This window comes from Oreochromis aureus, linkage group 10, assembly GCF_013358895.1.
Source record: "Oreochromis aureus strain Israel breed Guangdong linkage group 10, ZZ_aureus, whole genome shotgun sequence".
NCBI classification, from domain to species: Eukaryota; Metazoa; Chordata; class Actinopteri; order Cichliformes; family Cichlidae; genus Oreochromis; species Oreochromis aureus.
In genome coordinates, this window is record NC_052951.1 from 26,053,835 (window position 1) to 26,081,555 (window position 27,721).

The following is a 27,721-nucleotide window of genomic DNA, read 5'->3' on the forward strand; positions in this document are numbered from 1 at the left end:
CTATTCTCCTTTGAGTGATCAGTTGGAAAAGCAAAGACTTCTCTGTGTGTTGGAAGAAGACATGTTTCCTCCCAGTATACTGTAGTTTTCAGTCAGAAAATAGGCCCAAGTCCTTAGTTATGGTCCAAAAGGGTTGGATCTACCAACATTAAGGTAAGTGACAGTCAAAAAAAACCCCACAGTCCTATGCTCTACTTTCAATTTCTAAAAATTGCTCCTTGTGCTCCCCTGGTTCTGAAGGGTTTTAATCTACCAATATTAAGGTAAGTGACATAACAAACAAAAACAAAAAACACAGTACTATGCTCTAGTATCAATTTCTGAACAATGGAGAACTCAAAAATGCTAGCTTTACTCCCCTGAATCTGAAGGCAGCCCAAGAGTTGAAAAACAACAACAAGTCCTAGATCCTTCAACACCGATTAGTATAGACTGGTAAGTAAAAATTAGACTCCCATGTCTTTAAATGGGAAGATGGCTATGATGAAAACTTCTTTTTGATCAGCGGTAGTGGACATCAATGACAGTTATGTCACTGTCATCTGATGGGATCTTCTCTGTTTTCTCTGTATTATTGTAGAGGCTTTACCTCATAATATAAAGCACCTTGAGGCGACTGTTGTTAAAAAATGAAATCTACTAGTCTATCTATGATTAATGACAAGCAAACAAGGACTTGTTCAAGGCAACTGGCACAGGTCAGTCTTTTCAAAATACCACAAAGACAAATTTCTGATAATTCTACATTTTTATTAAAGTATGTATAAAATTCAAATACCATGGCCCCCATCCTACCCCAACATGGTTTTGTCGCTGTATACACATAAATTAAGCCATCTAGTAGAACTAAAATACTAATTTACATTATTTCACAAAGTAATCTGTATTTTTATGTATACAGAAGATTTCACATAACAGAGAGATAACATGTAACAAGTCAGTTACATGTCATTCCAGACATGTAACAGACTGCAATGGTGTTGAGTAACAAACCAAATAAAAATTTTAAATCTTACAAAAACTGAAACATTTTGACTCTAATGTCAAACTGTCCTCATATTTCATTCCAGGCTGTGCTACTAAACTTTAAAACAACTGTTATTTAAGTTACAGTGTTTAATTTACAGCATTTTCTTCATTTTATGACAAACTCCAGGATGTCCAGAGTACTTTGCATTTTGGAGCAGTAGACTGTAGAGCATGTAACCTTCTGTTTGTTGCACTGTGGACTGTTTAAACTGATGAGCCATCAGGTATGCTTACAGGAGATGCGAGCAGGGGAGCCAGCAGTAAGAGTCATAGGACCAGTATATGTGGGGGAAGTGGTGTAGCATGGTGGGTTGTCAAGTTCAGATGGAGATCCAATACTGTTGCTGGAGGAGTCATCTGTGGAAGGATCCTGCAAAACACAGTGACATGAGCCCAACTTCACTCTCCAAAAGTAACATTTTATTATTTAAAAATTTAACAATTTATTTTTCAATTTCATTGTGGCTATTTGTGTAGATGGCTCTCAGATTACCTAATAGCGAAACTCACTGGTTTCGGTTTACTGAGCTTAGCCTGTGAGACTGATAAGCTGCTATTAAATGAGCAAAAAGATTTGGATAGCTTGGTTTTGAAATTTCTGCAGCTAATGAGACAGTTTATAATGAGCCATGATGAGCACCTTATAGCTGGGCTGTCTCTCCATGAAGTTATTAAACTGGCTAGCCTCGACTTTTATAAATATATGCTTTTATCTAACAAATTTAGCAGTTTGCATGTTCCTTAGTGCTTTTTTCCAGAACATAATGTTGCATGTATTCCTTGTAGTGACTTGTGGGTTTTATGCCTAACGAGTATGACATAGAAGACAAAATTTGTTAGATGATAGTTTCAGATTTGTTGTGGTGTCATACACGACTCACAGAATGTAATAAAATCAGACCGTTAAATGAAAAGTGGTACCTTTTGCTGGAGGATATAAAGTGAAGTTACTGCATTTATCCCATTGTGCTGTGGTGTTTTTGGAAGCACACAATCTGTGATGAAGTAAAACAACAACAACAATTGTATACAAATTCACACTCCTTTTTCACATTTCATAACTGTCATCACAGCTATACTTTACCTGTGTGATTGATTGGTGTTTGGTGAGAACGGTTATAAAACCTGGAGAGGTGCTTTCTAGGGGGCTGTCTTGGTCTGTGTACACAAAATATTTGATCAGTTTTGTGATACTTGGCATTGAATTCAATTATTTAATAGCCAGTCTTACTTTTTAGAAGGTGTCCAGCAGGCACATATAGTCACCAAGGTGATCAAAAGAAAGATGCCTCCAGTAGAAAGGATGATATAAAGGGAACTTCTTTCTGGTTGGAATGTACAAGATTACAATTAATGAACAACACAGGCACTAACAAAACAAAATGTGCAACTAGAGCTAATGGTATAACCCACAGTATTCCTTCTCTTTGTGCCCATGTGACACACATACACCTTCTGGGTCTGTTTTTCACTTTTTTGTACTACTTTGTACCAGCCTTTCACATCATCACATTGATGGGCAATGTATATGTTGACACACCTTTCTTTGGCTTTCAAAAACCTCAGACTTTTCCTCCATCCCTACCAGAAGGCAAACATTTGTAATTTCTGAGAGAAATCTGACAAAAGATTTAGTAGAAAAGCATCCTCTCTGATCAACTGAAGGAACTATTTTCTTTACTTTATGTAGACCTGCAGTGTTCTTACAGCTGCATAGTTAGAGAAGTTGTGTCACCCTCAGGACAGCCTGATCCAGTCTTTCAAATGAGCTATTAAACTGTCAACGGAACAAAAACTAAACACCTGAAATTATATGACTGAGTTGAATATTTTGAGCAGTGCACTGCAACACTTAGTAGTCAAAATCGCCACCTTTACAATTATTTACAGGCCTTGAGATGAAACTTGTTTTGAACTGAGGCTATCAAAATAAAACTGAATTCAACTGAAATCTGCTGCCCATGTCTCTGTGTCTACCATGATGTTTTTAACCCTTGTTGACATTGCAATAACAAACTAAGGCAGTGTTACTTACTGTACACAGTCAGTCTAATTGGCAGACTTGTCATATTTCCCACTGGATTCTCCACTGTGCAGCTGTAGACATCATCATCTGCCATCAACACCCGCTTGATGGTCAAAAGCTTCTGATCAGGAGAAAACACGAACCTTGTCTCATTGGTCAGGAGTTTTCCGCCTTTGAACCACCTGTATGTAGTCCTGGTTCCATTGTCGTGAGAGCAGTTGAGGACAACATTTTCGCTAAGCTCCAGTAATGATGAAGACTCCATGTGGATATAAGGCCTGGAAATAGGTTCTGGATACAGGAAACAGTAGATACACTAGTTCTGGATATGTTAGCAGATAAAAACAATAAACATGCTGCTGTCCTTTTTTGAAGTTGTGTCTTGAAAGTCAGTACTTAACTTTTAAACTATATTACCTGTAGAATCAATAATGTCAAGTCAAAGTAATTCTTAAGTGTCAAAATTATTTGGTAGGGAATTGCACCAGAGTAGGAAGAAATGGTCTCCTCCTGGCTCATGTGGAACATTGCTGCTCCACCCTCCTCCTCTTTAAGACCCAGGTGACCTTCACTTGGGTTTCTACGTGGGCAGGATGATCGATGTCATTCTTAGAAGGAGAACTCATGGCATCAGATCAATACTTTCCACTTGCACTGTCATGACTGAAACTCAGTAATCAAAGATCAGTTCATGCTGGAAAGATTATTACTGAACCCACTCCACAGCCATCTTTGAAGCAGTTATCTTAAAGCACCTCATTGAATTAATATCTATTTTAATGATCTCTGGGACATAAAAACTACATGTGCAGAATCAAACCAACCAAATGTGGTTTAAAAAACAAAACAAAACTCACTTTGCCTCAAAATATGATTTAAAAAAAAAACAAACTACCATAAAAAAAAAAAAAAAAAAAAAAGCTCTACTGTTGAGGAATTCTCCAGAAGATTTCAATTCAACAGTCTGTCAGAAGTAAGTCTATTACTTATAATTTCTCAGGGAATAAGTTCTATCATAACACCAGAAAATATATTAATCTTCTCCTTTTGCATGGTCCCTTTAGGGGTCGCCACAGCCTCACGCTATCCCTTTTCCACTAAAGGCACAAATCTTCTCTGTGGTCTTTCTCCCTTCCTCCAGCCTGGCAGCTCCAACTTTAATATCCTTTGTGGAATATATCCACTATCCCTCCTTTACACATGTCCAAACCACCTCAGCCTTGCCTCTTCAACTTTGTCTGCAAACTGCTCAACCTGAGCTCTGGCTGATGTGAATGTCTCTGCTGTTCACACCTATACTCACTATTTTATATTTGTTTTCCATACACAGATGAAAGGTTTGGTGTGCATTCATTCAGTTTGGTTGACCTCTCCATTCCTGTTATCTTCACCTTTTACTGTGGAATAAATTAAGTCTTTTATCAGTTTAAATAAGTGTTTTCCGAAACCTGACTAGAACAATTTTTTTTTTTTATTTTGTTTGTGCCAGTCGTTTGCACTCCATTTAAATTCAACAAGCAAAACAACACTTGCTGCTCATGCCAGCTCAAACTATTGTGGAAAAAGTTTGAGCTGGCATGAGAAGCATGTGCATGCTCATCTTAAATAATATAGATGAAAAAGTCTCAACAGAGCCTAAAAAGTAAAGGAAAGATGAAGTTAAAGTTAACTGTTGTTCCATAAAATTATGCTAATAAAAATGAGATGATTTACATCTGTGTGCCTGTCTGCTAACAGCCGACATACCAGTACAGCCAAATAATTCATGGAGTGACTTCATGAGATTCCTGGCATTCTTTCAGCCACCTACAACTTGAACAGTAGCCCAATCAGGCAAAGTGAAAAACATGTGGATGTGTAAGGACTTTGAATCTGTCCGGGAAGAAAGCTGATTACAAAGCGTAAACAGTGCAGTACAGTTTAATAAAATCCTTTTGCATTGTGGGATAAAATGATTGCGGAATTGTCTGAATGTTTGAGCATGTTCTGAAACACACAATGATTCAGAAACCTGAACTCAGAGCAAGACTAATGATGTGCAAGATAAACAAAGAGCCACAAAGACTCATAGGCAGCTTATCAGGAGCACGGAAAGATAAATATGCGTGTTAAATTATAGTTCAGCAGGTTTATCTCCAAATTTTCATGCTGAACAGATCACTAATGGCTTTTTTACAGTCTAGGTAAGTGTTTTGAATCATCATCATGGTTTAAACTTATAGTTCAGACAATAAACATGTCTCTCTCTCTATATATATTAGAACTGATAGTGTTGCATTCAACAGCAGAAAAGAGTTAAAAAATGTGCTTTTAGACCTAAAAACATTACAGAATTGTACAAATGGACATGTCCTCCTACCATCCACAGTGAGTGTGATGCTGCCCTCTCCTGGAAAGGTATCATCTGTGATGGAGATCTCTACGTCATATGTTCCATCATCAGCAAACCTGAGGTTGTGGAGAAGCAGAGTCCCATTCTCAAATACCAGGATACGATCCCGGTACTCGGGCCTCAGCGTCCCAATGATGTCCGTTCCAATCGACTGGACAACTGTGACAGATTTTTCCCTTTTAAGTAGCCACTTGATAACTGGCAGGTCTAAGCTGAAACTATCATAGCGGACTGACAGAAGGGCCTCCCCTCCTAATTTACCTCTAATGAGAGTATTTGGGATAGTCATATTCACTGCCAACACTCCACCTGCACAGAAACAAAGAAGAAAGGTCCATGAGAAGTTTCTTTTCCATTTTAAACAAATTGTAGTATCATTTAACTTTTGCAGAGTTTTAAGATGACTGGCTTTTTGGGGTGCCAGATTTCAGGGAACAATGTTTTTCCATCAAATATTTGTAATGCACTCTACAACAACTACACTGGCATGAAAAACAGAAAGGGGTGGCTTTCAGTTGTGTGCATCATGCAGCTCTACACCAACACTGTCCACCATTAATTATAGGCGCCCACGCCCAGATGATCAGAACTCAATCAGCAACTCTGAAGAAAGGTAAAACGTTTTAATTTTGTTTGAAAATCTTTTTTAATAATAATGTTTTTTTCCACTAAGTGTACTAAAACTGGTAACTGAATACAGAAATGTTGTGTAGGCTACTTTAAAATCATCCCACTCCACTATTTCATAGCCATGAATCTCAACAGTGAATACTTTAAATACTCTAAACACTTCATAGACTACAAGAGTTTGTTAGTTTTAGGTCATCTGCTTAAGAGAACAATTCTCGAATCATTGGGTTTATCTGGGGAGCATTATCAACAGTTTAAGTTAGCTGAACTAATCATGTAAAACATTACAAAACAGATTATGTGACTGCACTTGTTGCCACACCTCTGTAACTGGTCCTGTAGTAACTGCAAGCAGCGCAACCTGTGAATGGGCTCCCCCCAGATAAAGACTGGAGGTTGCATAACTGGTATGATATTCCAGTCACAACTAGATGTGAGAATCTTTCCAATATTTGATGCTTTTCAAATATTTCAGTAAAGGTTTTTACTTCAACATGTAATTTTTAGACTTTTTTCTTTATGCTATTCTTTTGTCTGCTTACTTCCCTTGGCTGCCCTCCTTTAGCTTGGTGATTGAGATACGGTTGCCTCCTAACTTTTCCCAGAGAGTTATTTAGATGACCCTGAATTCATATCTACAACAATGTAAGGTTGACCTTACAACATAAAATACTACAAGACTGTTTTGTTATTTGGACTTATAAGATTAAAATTCAATTTAAAGTTTAAGATTTTTTTTGTGGTTATTTTACATTTGTACCATAAAAAGAAAAAATTAGTTTTTAGTGTTTTTGTACTTAAAATGTCTTTTTCAAATAGTTGAAGGTTTTTTCTGCTGCCGTGAGTTTCCTGAATTTTACTGATTAAAATAAAGATAATGAAGCTTTAAGTTGAAAATCTTAGAAATATGGTATCTAACCAGAATCTTGCTCTGGATGGCATTACCTTGGCCCCCAGTGACACTGTCAGGAACCTTGGAGTCATTTTTGCTGCAATTCTTTATTATCAGGATTTCCTAAAAACTCCCTGAAAAGCCTCCAGTTAATCCAAAATGCTGCAGCAAGAGCACTGACAGGGACTAGAAAGAGAGAGCATATTTCTCCTATATTGGCTTCCAGTTAAATCCAGAATTTAATTCAAAATCCTGCTCACGTACAAGGTCTTAAATAATCAGGCCCCATCTTATCATAATGATCTTATAGTACCATATCACCCCATTAGAGCACTTCGCTCTCACACTGCAGGCTTACTTGTTGTTCCTAGAGTATTTAAAAGTAGAATGGGAGGGAGAGTCCTTCAGTTTTCAGGCCCCTCTTCTATGGAAGCAGCTTCCCGTTTGGATTCGGGAGACAGACACCATCTCTACTTTTAAGATTAGGCTTAAAACTTTCCATTTTGCTAAAGCATGTAGTTAGGGCTGAATCAAGTGACCCTGAATCCTCCCTTAGTTATGCTGCAATAGGTGTAGGCTGCTGGGGGATTCCCATGATGCACCAAGTATTTCCTTTTCAGTTACCTTTTTCACTCAACATGTGTTAATAGACCTCTCTGCTGAATCACACTTGTTACTAATCTCTGGCTCTGTTTTCCACAGCATGTCTTTTATCCTGTCTTCCTTCTCTCACCACAACCAGTCGCAGCGATGGCCGCCCCTCCCGGAGCCTGGTTCTGCTGGAGGTTTCTTCCTGTTAAAAGGGAGCTTTTCCTTCCCACTGTCGCCAAAGTGCTTGCTCATAGGGGGTCATATGATTGTTGGGTTTTTCTCTGTATGTATTATTGTAGGGTCTACCTTACAATATAAAGCACCTTGAGGCGACTGTTGTTGTGATTTGGCGCTATATAAATAACACTGAATTGAATTGACCCAAATTTAACTAAAAAGTGATACTCTTGAGATAAGAAATGTTCTGAAGCAAAATGCATGAACCTAGAAAAAGTAAGTAGAAAATTCCCCCACAAGAATAACGTGGCTATGCATAAGCTTTAAAATATAAGTTTATATTATATCTATGAATCAGACAGAGTTATCTTAACTCTTTACACTCCAGGTTACTGAAAAATGTAAATTCCTCAAACGATAAATATGTCATATTCATATAACCAGCAGTATTTAAAGAGGAAGTGCTGCCATTGGACAGTCCTGAAAGCCTAGTGACTTTTTTTTAAGACAAAAAAAACCCCTTAATACACCTTCAGGCTTGACAAGGTTGACAAAGAATGTATTGTTTACAGTTGAAAAGCTTCAATGATTTAAAAGGAACTACACACCCATCCTTTTTTGAATATTTTACCTATCTGCATAGAATAAGGGCCCACCTACTCTACTGTCAAAGAAGAATTTGTGCACAATTAAATAATTTATACAAATATAATTTATCAGTATTTTAACTTTGGTAAGTGATACAGTGGTTAGATGAAGACCAAATACTATATCATTGTGGGAAAGCGGGCACTGCACCCCATCACTGTTGTATACTGGAAGCCTTTGCATGACAGATCTTTATTACCATGGTGATGGCTTTTAGACTTTGGGATGGGCCAGCATGAACCAACAAAAGTGAGGATTGTTTGTTGAAATTTCCTTCTTGGCAGTTCATGAAAAGAGCAATGGGAGCAATCCAGACACCACGCTAGTTCTGCAGAAACAGAGCAGCTCAGTAACTCTGCTGCTAACCACAACAATGGCAGGACAGTGATGACACCCAGCCACAGCTGAAAACACTGGCTCTAGTCTGTGAGCCCTTATTACTTAGAAGAATGGGCACAAAACACCCCCAGAGCCTCATGTAATCAAATTTAAATCTATATTCTCTGAAGAAATACTTTTTGTAACACCATTAAAATGTTAAAATATGCAAAATGTTGCAAAAATGATCAGAAACTAGTGATCATACCATATTTCTCAATCCTATTTCTAATTAGATCAAAGTACACAACCGTATCTGCAGCTGTTGTTGCCATTTCCATCCACGCCACAGCTAGCAATCATAAAAACTCCACCTGCCTCTATAATTCAGTTATTCTGAAAATGTTTCTGTTAATTTGCAAAATCTACTAGAAGCATCTGTTCGTTTAATGACTTGGTGATGCAATAACATGAGAAATTACATAAAAAAATAAAAATAAAAAAAAAGAAGCAAATTTCAGTTTTCTAAACATTTGTAAATTTCAATTTCATTTAGACAAATGTATCTGCTACACAATGTTTTATGCACAAATCCTAATAATCCAGTACATTAAGAATATATAGACTTGTACTAGGCAAGTATTCGCTCTTCTGGAGAAGAAGTTTGAAGCAACCATATAAAAGAACAGGTAACATACCTGAATTGCAGAAACCAAAACACACAAGCAAAGAAATCTGGTAAATTATTTTGCTTTTCAATGGAGCACCCTTCTCTTCCTTCATCTTGGGTCTCAAGCTTTGTTTTCCTCCCAGACGAGCAGCATGATTTGTGCTTCTGGGCTGGACGGAGGACACAGTCATTCATTCAGGCTCTGCTGGAACTGAGTACATGTTGTTCACAAAAGCCACTGTAGAAAAAGGACAAAAGCGCGCGTGCGTGCGTGTGCGTGTGTGCGTGCGTGCGACTAGATGGGTCTACATTTTTATTGGAAAAAACTAATTTAATATCAACAATGCTTCACTGTCGTGAGATTTCAGTGTTCGTAAAAGAACAAAATACAAATGGCCATTGATCAGTGTTCTTTGATCAGTGGGTTTTGGTCAGTGATTGTTGATCAATGGTCATGGGAATTTGCATAATTATGATTAAGGAACTGACCTCACAGCCCATTGTTCCTTCAGTGGGCTGGTTTCAGTCATTATGCAAATGTACTGTTTATAAGGTTTGGGGAAACCTGCAGTCAGCTGAGACTGAAGAAGTCACTTGGATGAGTGACGAAACGTTTCTCCCACAAAACGCTACGTCCAGATGAACAGATTCAACTTTTGGAAACAAAATACAAACATTGAGATTAGGCATCCTGGACCAAACATTTATCATTGACAAAGCACCCAATGTGTACCCTAGACAATTTTATCCATTGTAATCTGCTTCCATCTAAACTTTTAAAGACAATGCACATATAATCTACAATCATACTAACATAGCAATATACTATTTTTTTAGACAGAAAGATACCAGTGGTTCAAAAGAGAAGTAAATAAATAAACAGAGGTGCTTTCTGTTTTATGAGAAAATGTTGCATTGTGTAAAATCCTGAAACTCTTTTCCAGCCATAGCCACATTAGTCATGTGTTACAACCTGTGTGGGGGCCAGGACATGACCACAAGAAGGCAACCACTTCTCGACCATGTCAACCACTGAGAAAAACCATAGTTGCATTTATTACTCAAACGATTACATTTCTTTAAAATCCTGAACAAATAAACTGTTTTTTCGGTTCAGTTCAGAGCAGCACCGTCTGCTGGCTTGAGTGTTTAAGTTTTAGATAAAGGGTGTCATGGTCCTGGGTCCGGTGACCCCGTGTCTATGTGTTTGTATGCTTGATATTCCTTGTTTTGTATCAGTTTGTTGTTGTGTTTATGTTAGTGTTCAGTCCGTATTGGACTGTGTTTGGGGGTTAAAAGAATATTCCAAGTTTAGGTTCTCCAAGTGGTTTATATTAGGTTGTTTAGTTCCTTGCTGTTAGGGAGGTAAAACATGATCACTAAGTGTCTAGTCGGGTCTTGTGTTTTGTGAGTCTTGCCTCGGTTACAATCCAAAGTATTAAGCTTACATGTCTTGAGTTCAGTCTGTGCGTTTCCCCTCTTACTTTGATAGTCCTTGTCCTTTGTCAGCAGGTTCTGCTTTGCTTCCTTGGTCTCGTTATGTGTAATTAGTTGTTTCTGTTTCTCACTCCCTTGTTACCACCTGTGTATTTAAGCCCTGTTTTTTCCTCTGCTTGTTGCTGGTCCACCTGTGTATAATTCTGTGCGTCATCCCTTGTGTTCTAGCTGCAGGATTATTTAGTTAGAAAAACCTAAACTGGGAAAGCTAAGTTTTTGTCCTTGCCATCTCCACTTCTGTTTTATTTTCAAATGGTGAGAATTCAAAGTTCACCTGCAGTAAAGCCAGTGCCAGCACTTGGATCCTTCTCTTATAACTCCACACGTCTGCTGCCGCAGCTGTGACAAAGGGTGGGTAATTGTATGGATGATCATTGTTAGTTTCATTGGATTGTCTTTTCTTTCAGTATCTTGTATTCTATTATTTTTTTCCCCTCATTGTCCATCAACAGTTGCAATATAGCATACTGATTACATTAGTGGGCCCAAGGAAAAATATTTGTACTTTTGCAGTGGCTTAAACCACTTACAGTCACCATGTCATTATCTTTGACCAGTTTAAGTTCACCCTATTCACACCTTTGTGTTGCTAATCATTTTTATAATGGCCATCTCCATCAATTACTCATGTGTACGTCAAGCCTCCAACTGAATGTTAAACACATGAAACTCAAAACTGAGTGTTACTCTCAAAAGGGTTTAAAAAAAAAAATAAAAAAAAAATAATGTCATTAAAAATTAGGAGAATACTTAAACAAATATCAGATCGTGATAAATGAAAAATCTTTAATATATTGTAATTTATTTGGAATAAAATGATGTAACACATAGTGGAAACTAAAATCAACCATTAGAATTCAAAAATTACCAAAAGAGAATTAAGATTCAAATGTTAATTTTGTTTTAAATATTTTATCATATTTAACCTTTTGTAAATATTAGAAATTACTCTTGTATAGATTTAGGGGCTTTTTAAAATGTATTTCTTTTTTCCTAATATAGCTCTAATTCACTTTTTACCCATGACCCTTTTGCTGCTGTAACATGTAAATTTTCACAGTGTGTGATTAATAAATTCTTTGTTATCAGGTAGAGAACATACATTTTTCAAGGTAACAGTTATCACTACAAAGAGCCTGAAGACATCACAACGGTCAGTCAGGCAACCTAAAAAGAGATGGACAGAAACTAACCTGAAACTTTTAAATTTAATCATCATGATCAAAAGGCATTGCACAAAAGCCTCACCCTGCTCCAATTCCCTGAAAATGATCAAGGCAAGTGTGAACAGAAACCTGCAATCACTCATGTTAATGAGCCACCTGACTTATCAGGTAGGCTGAGCAGTCACTAGCAATGCAGACAATGGCTACAGGTCACTATAAATTCAGGGTCATCTGTTGTCTGCCTTTATTTCAACAAACAGCACAATGGCACCACAGAACACATCATCGGTCAAGCTCTGCAAGGCAACCAAAAGGAAGGCCAGTTCTGACCAGGCCCTCAGCAAAAAGACAAGGCTGGCAGCGTCTGTGACAAGCAGGGGAGTTGGCAATGGGCCTTTGGACCTCAAGGAGAATGATCCAACTTCATCATCAGTGAACACTGGCAGAGGTATGCTTGAAATTCTGAATCCCTCCAACCACATTGTGCTTAATGTAACACTCATTAAATACTTAATCTTAGACATTCCCTTATGTTAGAGTTTACGTAACACTGGTACCATATTACCATTGTCCTTTCTGACACTGTGTGAAACCAAATTGGTTCTCAATTGTGTCCCTTCAGCTGAATTTGAAGCCAGATACATCCAGGAGCATCAACTTGGTGAAGGAGGATTTGGATGCGTGTTTGCTGGCTATCGTAAAGCAGACAATTTACCGGTAAGGATTGTTACATGCTTTTCATGAACAGAATGCAAACTATATAATCCTGAAGCGCTAACCAAAATCCTGTTTGTTTCTTGTAGGTGGCCATAAAACACATTCCAAAAACCAAGATTTTCTGGGAAAACAAGGTAAGAGAGCAACACCAGTTACTACTACTCTGATTCATCACTGAAATAACTGAAGTTTATTCATGAGTTTGAGTTTCTATAAAGCTCCTCCTGTCTTTTGATTTGGTGGTGATACAGGCTGAGGATGGGAAGAGTCTTTCAGTGGAGGTGGCTGTTATGTTGGAACTCCAAGATGGAAAAACTGGACAGCTGCTGAACTCGACATCCGTGTCCTTGCTGGATTGGTACAATCTCCAGGAGGAACAAATTCTGGTGCTTGAGCGACCAATCCATGCACAGGACCTCTTTCAGTTCATTGAGGTCAATGGAGGTTGTGTAAAGGAGGGCATGGCCAAGGTAAGATTGGGGGTCTTTATAAGAGGGTATTAAACCTTTCCAATGCAGATACTAAATTGCCTGTAACCTTTTACTGTTTCTACCTTTGAAGGCCTCAGACAAAAATGTACCTATAATTCAGCTATGCTGAAGAGGTGACTTAATGTATTCACCTCCTGAGCACCTAAACAAAGTGTGGAATTGGCAACATGTCCTGCAGTTGAACTAGCAATGCATAGAACCCCCCCCCCCCCCATCCTCACACAGCATGTTTATTTGCCTCTTTCAGGTCATACTGAAACAGCTGGTCGCTGGAGCATTGGAGTTTGAGGACAAGAACATCTTTCACCGTGATATTAAGGTGGAAAATGTTCTAATAGAGACCAGCTCAGATGTTCCACGTGTTTGGCTGATTGACTTCGGCCTTAGCTGTTTTGTGCAGGAAGACTCCTTCAAGGTGTTCCATGGTACGTTATCCTGCTTCAGCCTACCTATTTGTTTACCCATTTGCTTTAATCCTTTTAAGGAGGTCTCATTCCTGTATTTTGCAGGCACAGTTGCTCATGCTCCTCCTGAGTGGTACAGCTGTTGCAGCTACAGTGCTGGTCCTACAACAGTGTGGCAGCTGGGAGTACTACTTTATGAAAGCGTCCACAGAAAACAGTTTGAAACCCAAAAGTTTATCAGGCACAAACTAAAGATCAGCAACAGGCTCTCAAAAAGTAAGAAAAACACTCTTGCATGATGAACTTTTCAGCACAGGTCTGGTGTAGTTCACCTTCTTAAATCACTGTAGAGCTCACCACATTTCCTTTGGTTGCTCCTCAGATTGCCGTCATTTCTTGAGAACTTGTCTGAATAAAGTTCCTGAGCAGCGTCCCACTCTGAAGCAACTCTATCAGCACCCGTGGCTCTCAAACTGAAATGGTATTTCACACACACACACTCACTTTGATAATATTGCAAAGAGTGATTAATTTTTGGCTTTCTGTTAAGGTGACGTGTAATATAAGCTAGACAGTCATGTTCTTTCCCCATGTTCCTGTGACCATCAAGTAAAATGGGTACAGAGTGGTACATGCCATTCACCTGCAGCACTGGTTCTGCTACGGTGTGGAGAGGACTGAATACAATCACCAGATGGAGTACAGCGAGCAGAGAAGGCCTGGAGTCTTGAGACCAGGTTTGGGCTAATTGAACCAGTTATTTAACTGGTTTGACTCAGAAGCCCTTCCCTCCCCCATCCCCCATCCAAAGCTCTTCACACCTCTCTGCAACCTCAGTCTGGAGAGGGTCCTCAGTCTATGGAAAACCTCCTGCATGGTGCCAGTCCCAAAGACAACATACACAAAGGAACCGAACCACTTCAGACCTGTTGCCCTGACTTCACATCTAATGAAGACACCTGATGTAAGGGTCATGTTTTTGATTTCTCCAGTTCCTTCAACACAATCCAGCCCTCAGTGCTAAGGGGGAAGCTGCAGGGAGCGGGAGTGGACCTTGTTGTCCACGTGGATTGCTGACTACCTTACTAGTAGACCGCAGTATGTGAGGCTGTGGGACTGCGTGTCTGAGGTGGTAGTCTGTAGCACAGGGGTCTCACAAGAAACAGTACTTGCCCCTTTCCCCTGTACACTGTGGACTTCAGTTATAACACAGACACTTGCCATCTCCAGAAGTTCTCAGACGACACCGCCATTGTGGGTTGGGTGTCAAAGGGAAACTAACTGGAATACAGGGGGTGCCTTTTTTTTTTTTTTTTTTTTTTAAAATGCTGTGGTCTGTTGGAGTGGTGGAATGGCAGAGAGGGACTGGGGGAAACTTAACTGGTCAAGAGGGCCAGCTTTGTCCTGGACTGTCCGCTGAAGTCCATTGAGCAGCTGTTAAACTAACAGTTTAACATGGTTACTTCTCATTGGTTTAAATGACATGTTTTTTTTTTTTTAAATTGCTGCCATTGCATCTTGTTTGTACACTGTATATTTCACCAGTATTTATACCCCCCCCCCCCTTCTGTACATATCAGTACATTTATGCATATGAATTTCAGTTGCTTATGTCTATATTCCTCTTGCTATAAGAGCTATGTAACACCCAAATTTCTCATTCGTGGGATAATAAAGGTTTATTCTATTCTAACTGAAGGTGGCTCCGTTTGAAAATCTCTACAAAACTGATGATTTGACACAATCACTCATCTTAATAATCTGAGGTACTGCATTAATTGTATACAACTGATAGTACAGATATCTTTAATCACTACAGCCCTAACTGCCTTTCTTCCCTTTCCCGAGCAGCAGGACTTGATATTTGACAGTCTCCTGATGGAGCAGCTCCAGTATCAATCACAGCCTAACCTAAAGACACAAACAAGAACTCATCTGACTTATCTGTGTAAACTCCAATGATTTCTATTGATACTGCCACCCCAATTAGACCCTGCTTTCTGATGTGAAGATGGGCTTTTTGTTTGCCTTCCACCGGTTTCATACTGGCTAGTGATGGTAAATTCGATTCTTTTTACTGAATCGAGTTTTAATGACTCCCTCACCAAAGTGAATCGGGTTTCTTGAGTCAGTTGACCAGAGAGTGCAAAAATGTATATTTTCAGTCAAACTTAATTTGTTTCTCTTTTAATGTAAATCCTACTGCTAAGATGAATGATTGTAAAAGAAAACAACCATTTTCTTTAGAGCAAAAATTCTAAAGGGAACATTTATTTTTATTTTATTGGCATTTCCCTTAAATGTGTCAAATATATATTTTCTCATCTAAATGTTCACTGAGCTGTGAGCCAGGGGGCGGTAAAGTGCCTTAACATTGGTTGCCAACCAAGAAGAAGCAGCTGTGAGCCAGGCGGGAGGGGGTGAGTGAGTGGGCGTTTATCAATATGCGTACTTGTGCGTACTTGCGTTCTCGTGTACTCGTGATACGTCATCAGTCGGAGACCAAGTACTGTTCCAATTCGAAAGCACGCATCACGCCGACGCGAAAAAGTCCCGGATGTGTTCTCGATCCGCCCATTTTATCGAGCATGCATCGGTGTAGACTTGGGACAGCTATATATCCCAGAATGCATTTCGTCCAAAACTCAACAGCGGACTCCGGCACATCGCCCCCCCCTCCCTCCCTCCCTCCCTCCCGCCCGCTCGCGGTCTTCTCACTACTCAGGTTAAAGAAACCGCAGCAGCTGTCTATAGTATTGAGTGTCCACTAGAATAGAAATAAAAGCGTTCTAACATCTCACCTGCTTGTTTTTATTAAGGTATGTACACGTATGTACATGTACACTATTTTTATTAATAGAGGTTTCACTACTGAGGTTAAAAATGATATATAAGTTACTTAGATCACTTCTAAGTGTTAATGTTTGGTTTATTTCAGTGTTTTATTTGTTCCTGAGTAAACCGGTTTGGCTGTGATTAAAGTTAAGCTTCATAACATGTTACTCACAGTTAAATTAGGAGGGGACGGCAGTAAAACTCCGGACCTGTGACATCATCACGCACGCTGGTACAAATCACGAGTCCGTGCTCGCGTGCTTGAGAATTGAGAGGCGGCCCACGAGTCCGTGCTTTCGCGTTCTCGGCGGTGCGTACTCCCGTGCGTTCTCGGCGAGTACGTACTCACCGAGAACGCGAGTACGTACTCGCGTACTTGGGCATTGATAAACGGCCAGTGATTCGTTCAACTCGTTTGAGCTGTGAGCCAGGAGGGAGGGGGTGAGTGAGTGATTCGCCTTACGCTATGATTCAGCACAGCGAGGGCGTTTATCAATATGCGTACTTGTGCGTACTTGCGTTCTCGTGTACTCGTGATACGTCATCAGTCGGAGACCAAGTACTGTTCCAATTGGCACGCATCACGCCGAGAACGCGAAAAAGTCCCGGATGTGTTCTCGATCCGCCCATTTTATCGAGCATGCATCGGTGTAGACTTGGGACAGCTATATATCCCAGAATGCATTTCGTCCAAAACTCAACAGCGGACTCCCGGCACATCGTCCCCCCCCCCCGCCCGCTCGCGGTCTTCTCACTACTCAGGTTAAAGAAACCCCAGCAGCTGTCTATAGTATTGAGTGTCCACTAGAATAGAAATAAAAGCGTTCTAACATCTCACCTGCTTGTTTTTATTAAGGTATGTACACGTATGTACATGTACACTATTTGTATTAATAGAGGTTTCACTACTGAGGTTAAAAATGATATATAAGTCACTTAGATCACTTCTAAATGTTAATGTTTGGTTTATTTCAGTGTTTTATTTGTTCCTGAGTAAACCGGTTTGGCTGTGATTAAAGTTAAGCTTCATAACATGTTACTCACAGTTAAATTAGGAGGGGACGGCAGTAAAACTCCGGACCTGTGACATCATCACGCACGCAGGTGTTCCAATTGTACATATCGCGAGTCCGTGCTCGCGTTCTCGGCGGTGCGTACTCCCGTGCGTTCTCGGCGAGTACGTACTCACCGAGAACGCGAGTACGTACTCGCGTACTTGGGCATTGATAAACGGCCCAAGTGAGGGGGTGAGTACCTCAAATCTGCTGTTAGCATGCTAGCTGAGCGATGCTACTGTGAACCGAGGAGCTATTGGTCGTGTCCAAATTCATGGGCTGCATCCTCCTGAGGCCGCATTTGTAGACAGATTACGTCACAGCGACGCGCCGAAGGCTGTCCAAATTCGTAGACTCCTCCGAATGCAGCCGACAAATGCGTCCTCCTTTCCCCCCCCCAAATTTGAAGGATTGGTCGGGTGTGTCCTTCGTGGCCCACCATATCCCAGAATTCATAGCGCCCAGCCAAACTCCAGTTTCCGGCAATGGCGGCCGCTACTAAGTTTTAAAATTACTTTTATTAATTTTTCTGGGTCACAATATAAACTTAACATATTTTCAGGCGAGAATGTAGCTGTGTAAACTTCAAATATCTGCTCGGTTTATCAAGGTATTGCATATTTGCAAAAGTGCTTCGACGTTGTCGGAGACGTCTGTTACCCACCAGCTTGATAGCTAACCGAGAGCTCGAGGGTCACTGAAGCCGCCGAGAACGGCACAACTCCCTGCACATCATTTTCAGATCACCGCGGACTTTCGCTACTCAGGTTAAACGTAATATATAAGTCACTTAGACAACCTAAAAAGGATATTGTTTGGCTTTTTTCAGTGTTTTATTTGTTCGTGAGTAAATCTGTTTGGCTGAGATTAAAGATATTAGATTAGATAAAATAAAACTTTATTAATCCCCCGGGTGGTTTTCACACAGCTGAATAAACGTCAAACAGAAAACTGATTAAACAGAAGTGTGAGATGGTCGAGAATTTATGCCAGTGTCCTGTTATATTTTACATAGCAAGGAGCAGACGGCTGAGTTTATTAAACTCCACCGAGACAGCGGTGACGCTAATCAGAAGGCTAGACTGTCCAATTTCACAGCCGTTTACTTCCGGCCTACCCGACCTTCTGAGGACCCGGCCCACGTAGACCGGGTCCTCGGGAGGATGCAGCCCATGAATTTAGTGAGTCAGTTGCACTTGTGAATCATGATTCACGAGTCAGTAAAGTGATTCTCGAGTATTGAACGATTCGTTCACGAATCGAACATCACTAATACTGGCCTATTTGTCTTAATTGCTTGTGTAAGGAGAAGCTACTGAAGAAGAAAGAAAAAAAAAAAAAAAAAAAAAAACCCCAACAAAAACCCTCATCTGTGCTTTTTACAGTGATGTTCCACATATCTTGCTGATTGACTTTGTCTGAGCAGTTTTGTGTAGCTTCCATAGCATGATGTGTCACCTAGTATTTTACTAATTCACCCCCCGAGGTCTCTTGTGTTTTGCAGTTGCTAATGTTCCAGAGAGGTACAGCTTTGCAGCTACAGTGCTGGTCCTACAGTGTAGCAGTTTTCAGTGCTCTTTTGTGAAAGCCTCCATAGAAGACAGTTTGAGACCCCAGAGTTAATCAGGAACAAACTGCAGATGAGAAGCCTAAGAGTTGGGAGGAGAAGATAGGAAAAACCCCAAAGAAAAAACCTTAAACACAAGAACTGCAGTGTCAGATCTGCTGTAGTTCATGTGTTTGAGTCACTATACCTCAGCATCTTTCCTCTCATTGCTCTTCAGACTGCCAGAATCTGAGAAATTATCAAGTTCTGAATAACCCTACCATCAAACAAAACTATTACATGCAGATATTCTCAAATAGAAATCACATGTGCCTTCCACTGTGGCTCTATCAACTGGATTATAAAATGGTTTCCTGAGCTGAATTGGAGTTGAAAAGAGGAAGTCAGACAGCACTGTATGGGGTTGCACACCTTCTTGAAGTTGGATTCCTTCCAGCCCAGTGGAAAGAGAATACTGCCAAAACCTTACTTAAATAAAATTCCTATCTGCAGTTAAAGTTCAATTTGTGGACATTCACTTTATGGTTCTCATCTAACATTAAAAGATCATACTAGTATGTGAAATTTAACAGTTCTTATAGGTCACTCTAGTCAATAAAACACATGCCCTTGGGATGTGTGTCTCTAAAATATTCTTAGCAAACAAGTACCATAGTTCTTTAGAGGAGAGCTACCGTTAACAGGTGTGACTGAGTCAGAGGTTGTGCAGGGTGGGCACTCGGATGTAGGCAGTTAGGGGTAAGCAAGTCTCCTCACCACCGGCTTAAATTAGTCTCTGGGATCTAACACTACACAGACTAAAAGGCGCCTTATTTTTAACAAATCACATTACTGCTCACATCTGATGTGCAATAGGCTGTTGCACCAAAAAGTGATTTCTGTTGTCTTTTTTTTTTAAAGTCTAATATCTTTACTTATATTAGTAAATAGACTGTAGTGAATAGGGTTTATGAAGGGGTTCTAAAAGAAATTACCCATTTTTGAATCATCTTTACGACTCTGTATTTGTACTCAGTCACTTCAAGTTTAGATAACTGATGTTACAATTTCTGCTGCCCTCGTGGGTAGAGCCATTGTGGAACTGATTGCAGCAGCTACTTTGATAGAAGAGCTCTTCTAGCTCTAAATTACTTTATATTTTTTGTGACAGATGTGATTGACCAATTTGTCAGATTTTATGTCAGTCATTTATAACAGTTTAAAGTAGAGATGGACCGATCCGATATTACGTATCGGTCCGATACTGATGTAAATTACTGGATCGGATATCGGTGAGAAATTAAAAATGTAATCCGATACATTAAATATAAAAAACAAAACAAAAAAAAAACAAAAACACACACCTCACAAAACTTGCGACACGGCGTAACTCGGCTCATAACCGTAGCACGTGGGAGTAGTATGCCTCACATGATAGAGCGGCTGTGTGTATTTGTAGCCTCGCTACCAAACCAGCATTTCATCTCCGAGGAAGTTATCCCAGAGAGAAGTAAAGCAAGTGTGTAAGTTCATCTCTGAATGTTTGTAAAGCGTTCCCATGTTAAGCTTAACAACCGATATATGGAGCGAGTGCCTCTTCTCCCTCCCTCACCTTCCTGCAGCTACTTCAATCGTGAAACTGCTTAATGATCAGCTGATCGGCTTTTCTGTCGCGAGTCCGTCTCTCTTCTTTGTTTTTGGCCCACTTTGCACCAGAAAGAGGAAACCAGCGGCTGAACAACAGCAGCACGTTTAACCTTGATAAGCTGCTGTTAGAATTTTATTTAATATTACTTTCTACACCAGGATCCTTTTCTCACGTAGCTGACGGCTGGTAACTGTGCAGGGGCGGATCTAGCAAAGTTTAGCCAGGGGGCCGATAGGGCATTAACAGGGAAAAGGGGCACAAAGACATACTTTTCTTTCTTATTCTCATTTAAAATGTCTAGCTTTTAATAAATAATTATCTGAATCTTACACCCAAAGTTTTAATCTGATGTAAAATGTATAGAAGTCCATTACTGTATATAGTAACTGTTAAGTCTATATACCCTAGTAAGCTATAGTACTTTTTCCTTTGGGAAAGTACCATCTGTGCAGTCTGCAATTCTGTTGAAGAAAGATGTTGAATCTATTTAATTATTCTTGAAAAATAATTTAATTCTGTACATTTTTTTTTTTTCACCCTGCATCAAATTAAAGTTGATTACATCGATTAAGCATCATGAGGTGGAGGGTGGGGGGTGGTTCCCTATTTTTTTTTTGCTGGGAGTTTGCAACCCTATTAGTTAGGTTGCTTAATATTTCTGCTAAGTACTCTTTAAAATACCAGAAGAGGAAGGATGGAGCAGGTTTAAGTTTATTAGATTGATCAGTTTTGCTGAAATATAAAATATTTTGGGTGCAGTGTATTTTTTTTTTTTTTTTTTTTAAACATACAGATATAACAGAATAGCTTTAGTGTTATTGTTTATTTAAACTTGAGTATGAACTTATACAAAATGCAGCAAGATATTAAAAAAACAGTTTTATTGATTAAAAACACACTATATTGGATTCATATCGGTATCGGCAGATATCCAAATTTATGATATCGGTATCGGACATAAAAAAGTGGTATTGTGCCATCTCTAGTTTAAAGTCAACTTTTTGGCACAACAACATCACTTACGGCTATGACTGGACACAAGCACCCTGATACAATTGTGGTCAAATCAGATTTAAAATTTATAAGAGTGCCATCTGTTGTCAGAAAGTGACATTGCAGGTAACTGTCAGTATGGGACATTTAAGGTAGAGTAAAGGGACAAACCAATTTTGCTCATTATACAGGATGTCCTGCTAAAACAGAAGAGTTGACAACCTTAGAAACGGCCCAGCATGCCTCTCTTGCACCACCATTTCAGCATGAATAAACTGTCCAGATTTCTAGAAATGAGAGCTACTCCATCCAAAGTAGGATGGATGCCATCTCGCCTAACAAGACTAGGTTCCCCAGAATGTTCCCCCAATCTATAAATGCCATGTCTTTTTAGACTCCACTCAGACTGCAATTTGAGAACATTCAACTAAACATGTCACTCCTGGTCTGATTTGGGAGGGGACCAAAAACAAAAACCACTAGCGAGTCCAACATCGTTTGGCAATGTCACACTTAGATTCAATATTAAATTTGGTGTATTCCAAATGACATAACCAGGTGTCATTATGAAGACAATGGCTACAGGTCACTATAAATTCAGGGTCATCTGTTGTCTGCCTTTATTTCAACAAACAGCACAATGGCACCACAGAACACATCATCGGTCAAGCTCTGCAAGGCAACCAAAAGGAAGGCCAGTTCTCACCAGGCCCTCAGCAAAAAGACAAGGCTGGCAGCGTCTGTGACAAGCAGGGGAGTTGGCAATGGGCCTTTGGACCTCAAGGAGAATGATCCAACTTCATCATCAGTGAACACTGGCAGAGGTATGCTTGAAATTCTGAATCCCTCCAACCACATTGTGCTTAATGTAACACTCATTAAATACTTAATCTTAGACATTCCCTTATGTTAGAGTTTACGTAACACTGGTACCATATTACCATTGTCCTTTCTGACACTGTGTGAAACCAAATTGGTTCTCAATTGTGTCCCTTCAGCTGAATTTGAAGCCAGATACATCCAGGAGCACCAACTTGGTGAAGGAGGATTTGGATGCGTGTTTGCTGGCTATCGTAAAGCAGACAATTTACCGGTAAGGATTGTTACATGCTTTTCATGAACAGAATGCAAACTATATAATCCTGACGCGCTAACCAAAATCCTGTTTGTTTCTTGTAGGTGGCCATAAAACACATTCCAAAAACCAAGATTTTCTGGGAAAACAAGGTAAGAGAGCAACACCAGTTACTACTACTCTGATTCATCACTGAAATAACTGAAGTTTATTCATGAGTTTGAGTTTCTATAAAGCTCCTCCTGTCTTTTGATTTGGTGGTGATACAGGCTGAGGATGGGAAGAGTCTTTCAGTGGAGGTGGCTGTTATGTTGGAACTCCAAGATGGAAAAACTGGACAGCTGCTGAACTCGACATCCGTGTCCTTGCTGGATTGGTACAATCTCCAGGAGGAACAAATTCTGGTGCTTGAGCGACCAATCCATGCACAGGACCTCTTTCAGTTCATTGAGGTCAAATGGAGGTTGTGTAAAGGAGGGCATGGCCAAGGTAAGATGATTGGGGGTCTTTATAAGAGGGTATTAAACCTTTCCAATGCAGATACTAAATTGCCTGTAACCTTTTACTGTTTCTACCTTTGAAGGCCTCAGACAAGTTACCTGTAATTCATCTATGCTGAAGAGGTGACTGATTTGGGAGGGGACCCAAACCCCCCCCCCCCAAAAAAAGGAGGAGCCCCAGCAAGGTGGCCATTATTTTAGAGCCCTGGGAACAAATTCTGTTGCTGAGGGGCCAATCACTGTACAGGACCTCTTTCAGTATATTGAAGTTATCAGAGTTTGCCTAAAGGAGGACCTGACAAAGGTAAGATGCTCGTGAGTCTTTGATCATATGTATTAAGCAGTCAAACAGTCAAGAGACAGACCTGAGCAGATCTTATGGGAAGCACTGAACCAGCTCCTGAGTGGAGGATAACAAGTCCATTTCACTATAGATTCACTCCAAAGATCAACCAGACTCTGCAGGAACCCAGCACCCAACCCTTCATCTTGGAAGTTCAAGAACAAAGCACAGTTGGCATAGCACATGAAGGTTCAACTTTAAGGTTCTACTATCATTATCATCCGCTTGATTACAAACCGTGTCATCAGGGCACCACAACACCATCGCTATAGACAGAGCGGCCAGGGAAGCAGGGGAACATATCAAGGCCCTGAGTAAACTTGGTCATCCCAGCTGGACATTTGTCAAATCTGGGAAGGCGCTTAAAGCACCAGGCAATCCAGGAGAGAAGGACAACTGCTGCCCAAGCAAAAACCCCTAGTGATCCCTAGTGTCAGGAGTATCAGAACAGTTGAGACATTTTTTTCTAAACACAATGTCTTTGTGGCTTTTAAACTCCAAAACAAGCTACGCCAAAAATTGGTCCACCCCAAGGATCAGGTCCCCCGATACAAACAGTAATGTAGTGTACACTGTTAAGTGCCAAGAGGGTCGCCATGATTGGCAAAACCAAACAACCTCTGGCAAAGCAGATGGCACAAGACAGAAAAGCTAACTTGTCAGGCCAAGACTCCGCTGTCTATTTAGACAGAGGCCACTGGACAATTCTTTTGATGAGGATGTATACATCATGGACAGAAGAATGCTGGTTTGAGCAAGGAGTCAATGAGGCCGCTTATGTGAAAAGGGAAAGACGATCTCTGAATCGAGGAGGGTGCCTAGGTACATCTGTCAACATCTTACAATGCTGTGATTGCAGCCATTTAACTCTGAATGGTACTCATGGCCATGATCAATGGTATTTGATCAATGTCATGACAATTTGCATGTTAATGATCAAGGAGCTGACCTCTCAGCCCACTGTTCATTTAGTGGGCTAGTTGTACAAATGTACTGTTTATAAGGTTGGGGGAAGCCTTCAGTCAGCTGAGACTAAAGTCACTTAGATGAGTGACGAAACATTTCTCTCACTGAGAACGCCGTGTCCAGATGAACAGAATCAACCTGTTGGGAGTCATTTAAGTGAACTTGCATTGAATGCAAGCCTTTCCCTTCACTAAGCCCTGCCAGCTGAGTTGGAGGCTCTTGTTTGACTTCCATAGGTTTCACACTAGCCTGTCACAAGTTGGGTTGTGTGAGAAATTGCAGACATGGACTACAGGGACCAAATACATTTTCATACTTAAAAAACTCACCTTAGTGGGCAAGTCTTTGGATCAGTGTTTTGATTTGCATGCATGCTTATAATTTGATTCTTTAGTTTTAAAACATAAGCCTTGGGATTATTAAAATATTCTAATATAAGGAGTATCTATGTTTAATTCTACAATAGTGTATAAATTTGAATGTAATAAAATGGCCAATATGTCAACCAATTTATGAAATTTATATTTCTACCTTGCAAGTTTGTTTTTGTTTTAAATAGGAGCTTTAAGATTGATGAACAAATTCATCAGGGTAACAAAAAAACCAAAACAAAAAAAACCAAACAAAAAACAAAGGATAAGCAAGCATGATGGCAAAAACCTGAGCACTAATGATCCACATTAATCTGCTGAAATTTGATATCAAACCTGTGTTCTGCATTCTCTCTTGTACAATGAGAACAGAACATGCAACCAGCATAATGGCACCTATTAAGGTTTGCAAGGACACCAAACCAAAAGGCAGAAATGAATTATAGAATTTAACATCCTAAATTTTACGAGCTAGAAAGGAACAGTAAAAGTGCACATGAGTCAATCAGCATGCAGCCCATTTCAGTTGTCCCCGTTTTTTTCTCCACACTTTAACTTCTTATTTTTCTTTTGTTACTTTATTTTAATAGCCTTCTCTCAAACAGGTGGGTTGACAGAGTTTGTTCTTGGTGCAGTGGAACTGTTACTTTCATCTAGGAGCGGGACCATGGCACAAATTATTATTTTTTTTTTTATTTTTTTTTTTTTTAAATGTATATATAATCATTTAATTTAGTTCAGTCTGTTACCATTCTTATTGTAACTATCACCACATGATTAATAAAGTATTCTGTTAAGATGCAGGTTAAACAAAGCTAGCCTTAGAGAACAGCAGTGATCCATGATGTACAATTTAATTGGAGCTTTCCCACTGACTGCCTACCAAGAAACTTACTAATCTCAACCCTAGTCTTCATGCAGTTACTTGCAGTGGGTATTTATGCACTAAAAACCACAAGAGTGAGAAAGGCAACTGTATAAACAGCAACCCCCTCAAGTCTAGGGATGTGCCCCCGAGACAACTGCTCTGACCGCTTTCACCGCAACACTACCAAGAGTTTATGAATGAATCCCAAAGGAGAAACATTCCTTCATCCTACCAGGGAAAGCTCCAATTCCAGCTTGTGCACACCAGACAATCAATGCCCTCATTGTGGTATTAAAATGAACAAGTCTTAAGTTAAGGGAAGAGGCGGAGATTAGGTAGGGTTGCATTTTTGCCCTCTAAGATCAGCATTGTTTTTAGGGGGGGACAGTGAGCAACATAGGAGTTGCTTTGAATCATGTTAGTTAACATCTTAAAGAATAAAAATCCCTCTCGATTTCTTATTAATTGCCCCTCATAATTCTAACAGCAGTGTTAGTTGAAACGGCACCAATATTTGCCACTTAGCAAGCTTAAAGAGTAAATGAACGTTTATCCTCAATTTTAATAGTCCAGAAATGTTTTAGAAAGACTTCCAAACGTCACGCCAAACAAGTATATTGCAGAAGGATTCATAAGACTTCTCAACACACTAATGTTAAGTGAAAGCATGAAATAGACATTTTAAGATTAGCTAACAGATTAGCTAACACTTAGCTTAAAGGGAAAAACTTCTTTCTAAATGCCTTTGTATGGACTCTGTTTGCATTTGTACTTTGGGAAATCATTAAAAAAAAAAGCTAGTTGGTAAAGCTAAGATACAGTTAAACATCTATTGTAATAGTAGCTTAAGTCCTTAATTTTTTTCTAGAAATAACATGCACAGACAGATAACTAAGAGTCATTAAAAGCACTTAACTCTTCCTGGGTTCAATATTCCCCCAAGGGTCTGAGCTTCAATGGCATCCCAAAACAGTGGAATCAGGATGCAACTAGAACACTTCTCCCAAAATTAAAAGCAAAACAGGCTGCAGCTTGCTTGGCTGAGTCACAAGCTACACTCACCAGCTTCCTCACTCCAGAACAATACATGCCTGTTCACTGAGCTCCTTTAAATATTCTCGGGCTCTCCCTCCCACAGGTGCAGTCACTTACCGTGATGAACTCAGGTGCAATCAGTCATCCCATATTTGGAATCTACATAGAAGAATAAATTAATTTTTACTGGCTATATTATCAAGAGGATGAGGAGATGTAGGAACACCAGGGATGTCAGGTAATACTGAGTTACCTGGCATTACCAAGTGGCTTTCTCAGTGTAAGAAAAACAAACAAAAGTGTCCTTTGGGATCTGTTACTTTTTAAATTAATTAGAACTGTCTTTTTCATCTCTCTTTTTCTCCTCTAGAGAACCCTTGCACATATGTTTGAACCATTAACAAAGTCCCAGAGTGGTGTTCCAGCTTATGAGCTCCAGCATCACCAGTGGCTCAGATAAAACAAAAATTCCGAGTTTAAGTGGACACATGACTTTTTAAAAAATCAGACAAAGCCTTCTCTTTTTTCGTTTACAGCTCTTCTATTACCTCCTGCCAACTGCTATCTGTTTTACTGGTACTGGTTACTCATTAAAATGTTAATGTTTGATCATAACTGTAAATATTTTAATTATAAACAGTTCTCATAGGGAGAGAGACAGGATTCAAATCTGGTTTAAAGCAATAGCCCAGTGTTCAAACGTATACTAAAACAGTTTGCTTGTTGTAATTACTCCTCATTCTTATCTATACAATATACTTTCCATTAACCCCCAATTTCATAAAACTGTCAGTTATAAGTGATTGTGAACACAAGCGAAGCTCCAAGTTTAAGTCCC

General features: G+C 39.7%; 2 protein-coding genes and 1 long non-coding RNA gene across 8 annotated transcripts; 2 read left to right on the forward strand and 1 right to left on the reverse strand.

Moving 5' to 3' along the window:
* Window positions 1-745: 745 nt before the first annotated feature.
* Window positions 746-27,018, reverse strand: LOC116326386 (hepatocyte cell adhesion molecule-like). 4 transcript variants are annotated; one of them, XM_039617954.1, is made up of 8 exons: window positions 11,145-11,430; window positions 5,709-5,756; window positions 5,415-5,606; window positions 3,065-3,346; window positions 2,261-2,354; window positions 2,114-2,187; window positions 1,951-2,024; window positions 746-1,399 (listed from the first exon to the last, which is right to left on the reverse strand). In XM_039617954.1, the coding sequence occupies exons 2-8, from the start codon at window positions 5,734-5,736 to the stop codon at window positions 1,250-1,252; spliced, it is 894 nt and encodes a 297-aa protein (XP_039473888.1). In that variant the 5' UTR covers window positions 5,737-5,756; window positions 11,145-11,430; the 3' UTR covers window positions 746-1,249. The 4 variants fall into 4 exon arrangements, with proteins under 4 accessions (XP_039473888.1, XP_039473886.1, XP_039473887.1 ...); XM_039617952.1 differs by lacking the exon at window positions 11,145-11,430 and adding an exon at window positions 9,402-9,603; XM_039617953.1 differs by lacking the exon at window positions 11,145-11,430 and adding an exon at window positions 26,765-27,018 and having other exon boundaries at window positions 5,415-5,756.
* LOC120442147 (serine/threonine-protein kinase pim-2-like) lies at window positions 11,903-13,901 on the forward strand. Its single transcript, XM_039617955.1, has 4 exons — window positions 11,903-12,484; window positions 12,659-12,753; window positions 12,840-12,887; window positions 13,005-13,901. Exons 1-4 carry the CDS (start codon window positions 12,301-12,303, stop codon window positions 13,254-13,256), a joined length of 579 nt encoding a protein of 192 aa, XP_039473889.1. The 5' UTR covers window positions 11,903-12,300; the 3' UTR covers window positions 13,257-13,901.
* Window positions 22,420-25,138, forward strand: LOC120442148. 3 transcript variants are annotated; one of them, XR_005614516.1, is made up of 4 exons: window positions 22,420-22,549; window positions 22,724-22,818; window positions 22,905-22,952; window positions 23,070-25,138. It is a non-coding gene; the product is annotated as an uncharacterized LOC120442148 (long non-coding RNA). The 3 variants fall into 3 exon arrangements; XR_005614517.1 differs by having other exon boundaries at window positions 22,440-22,818; window positions 23,070-23,604; window positions 23,735-25,138; XR_005614515.1 differs by having other exon boundaries at window positions 22,440-22,818.
* Window positions 27,019-27,721: the final 703 nt, after the last annotated feature.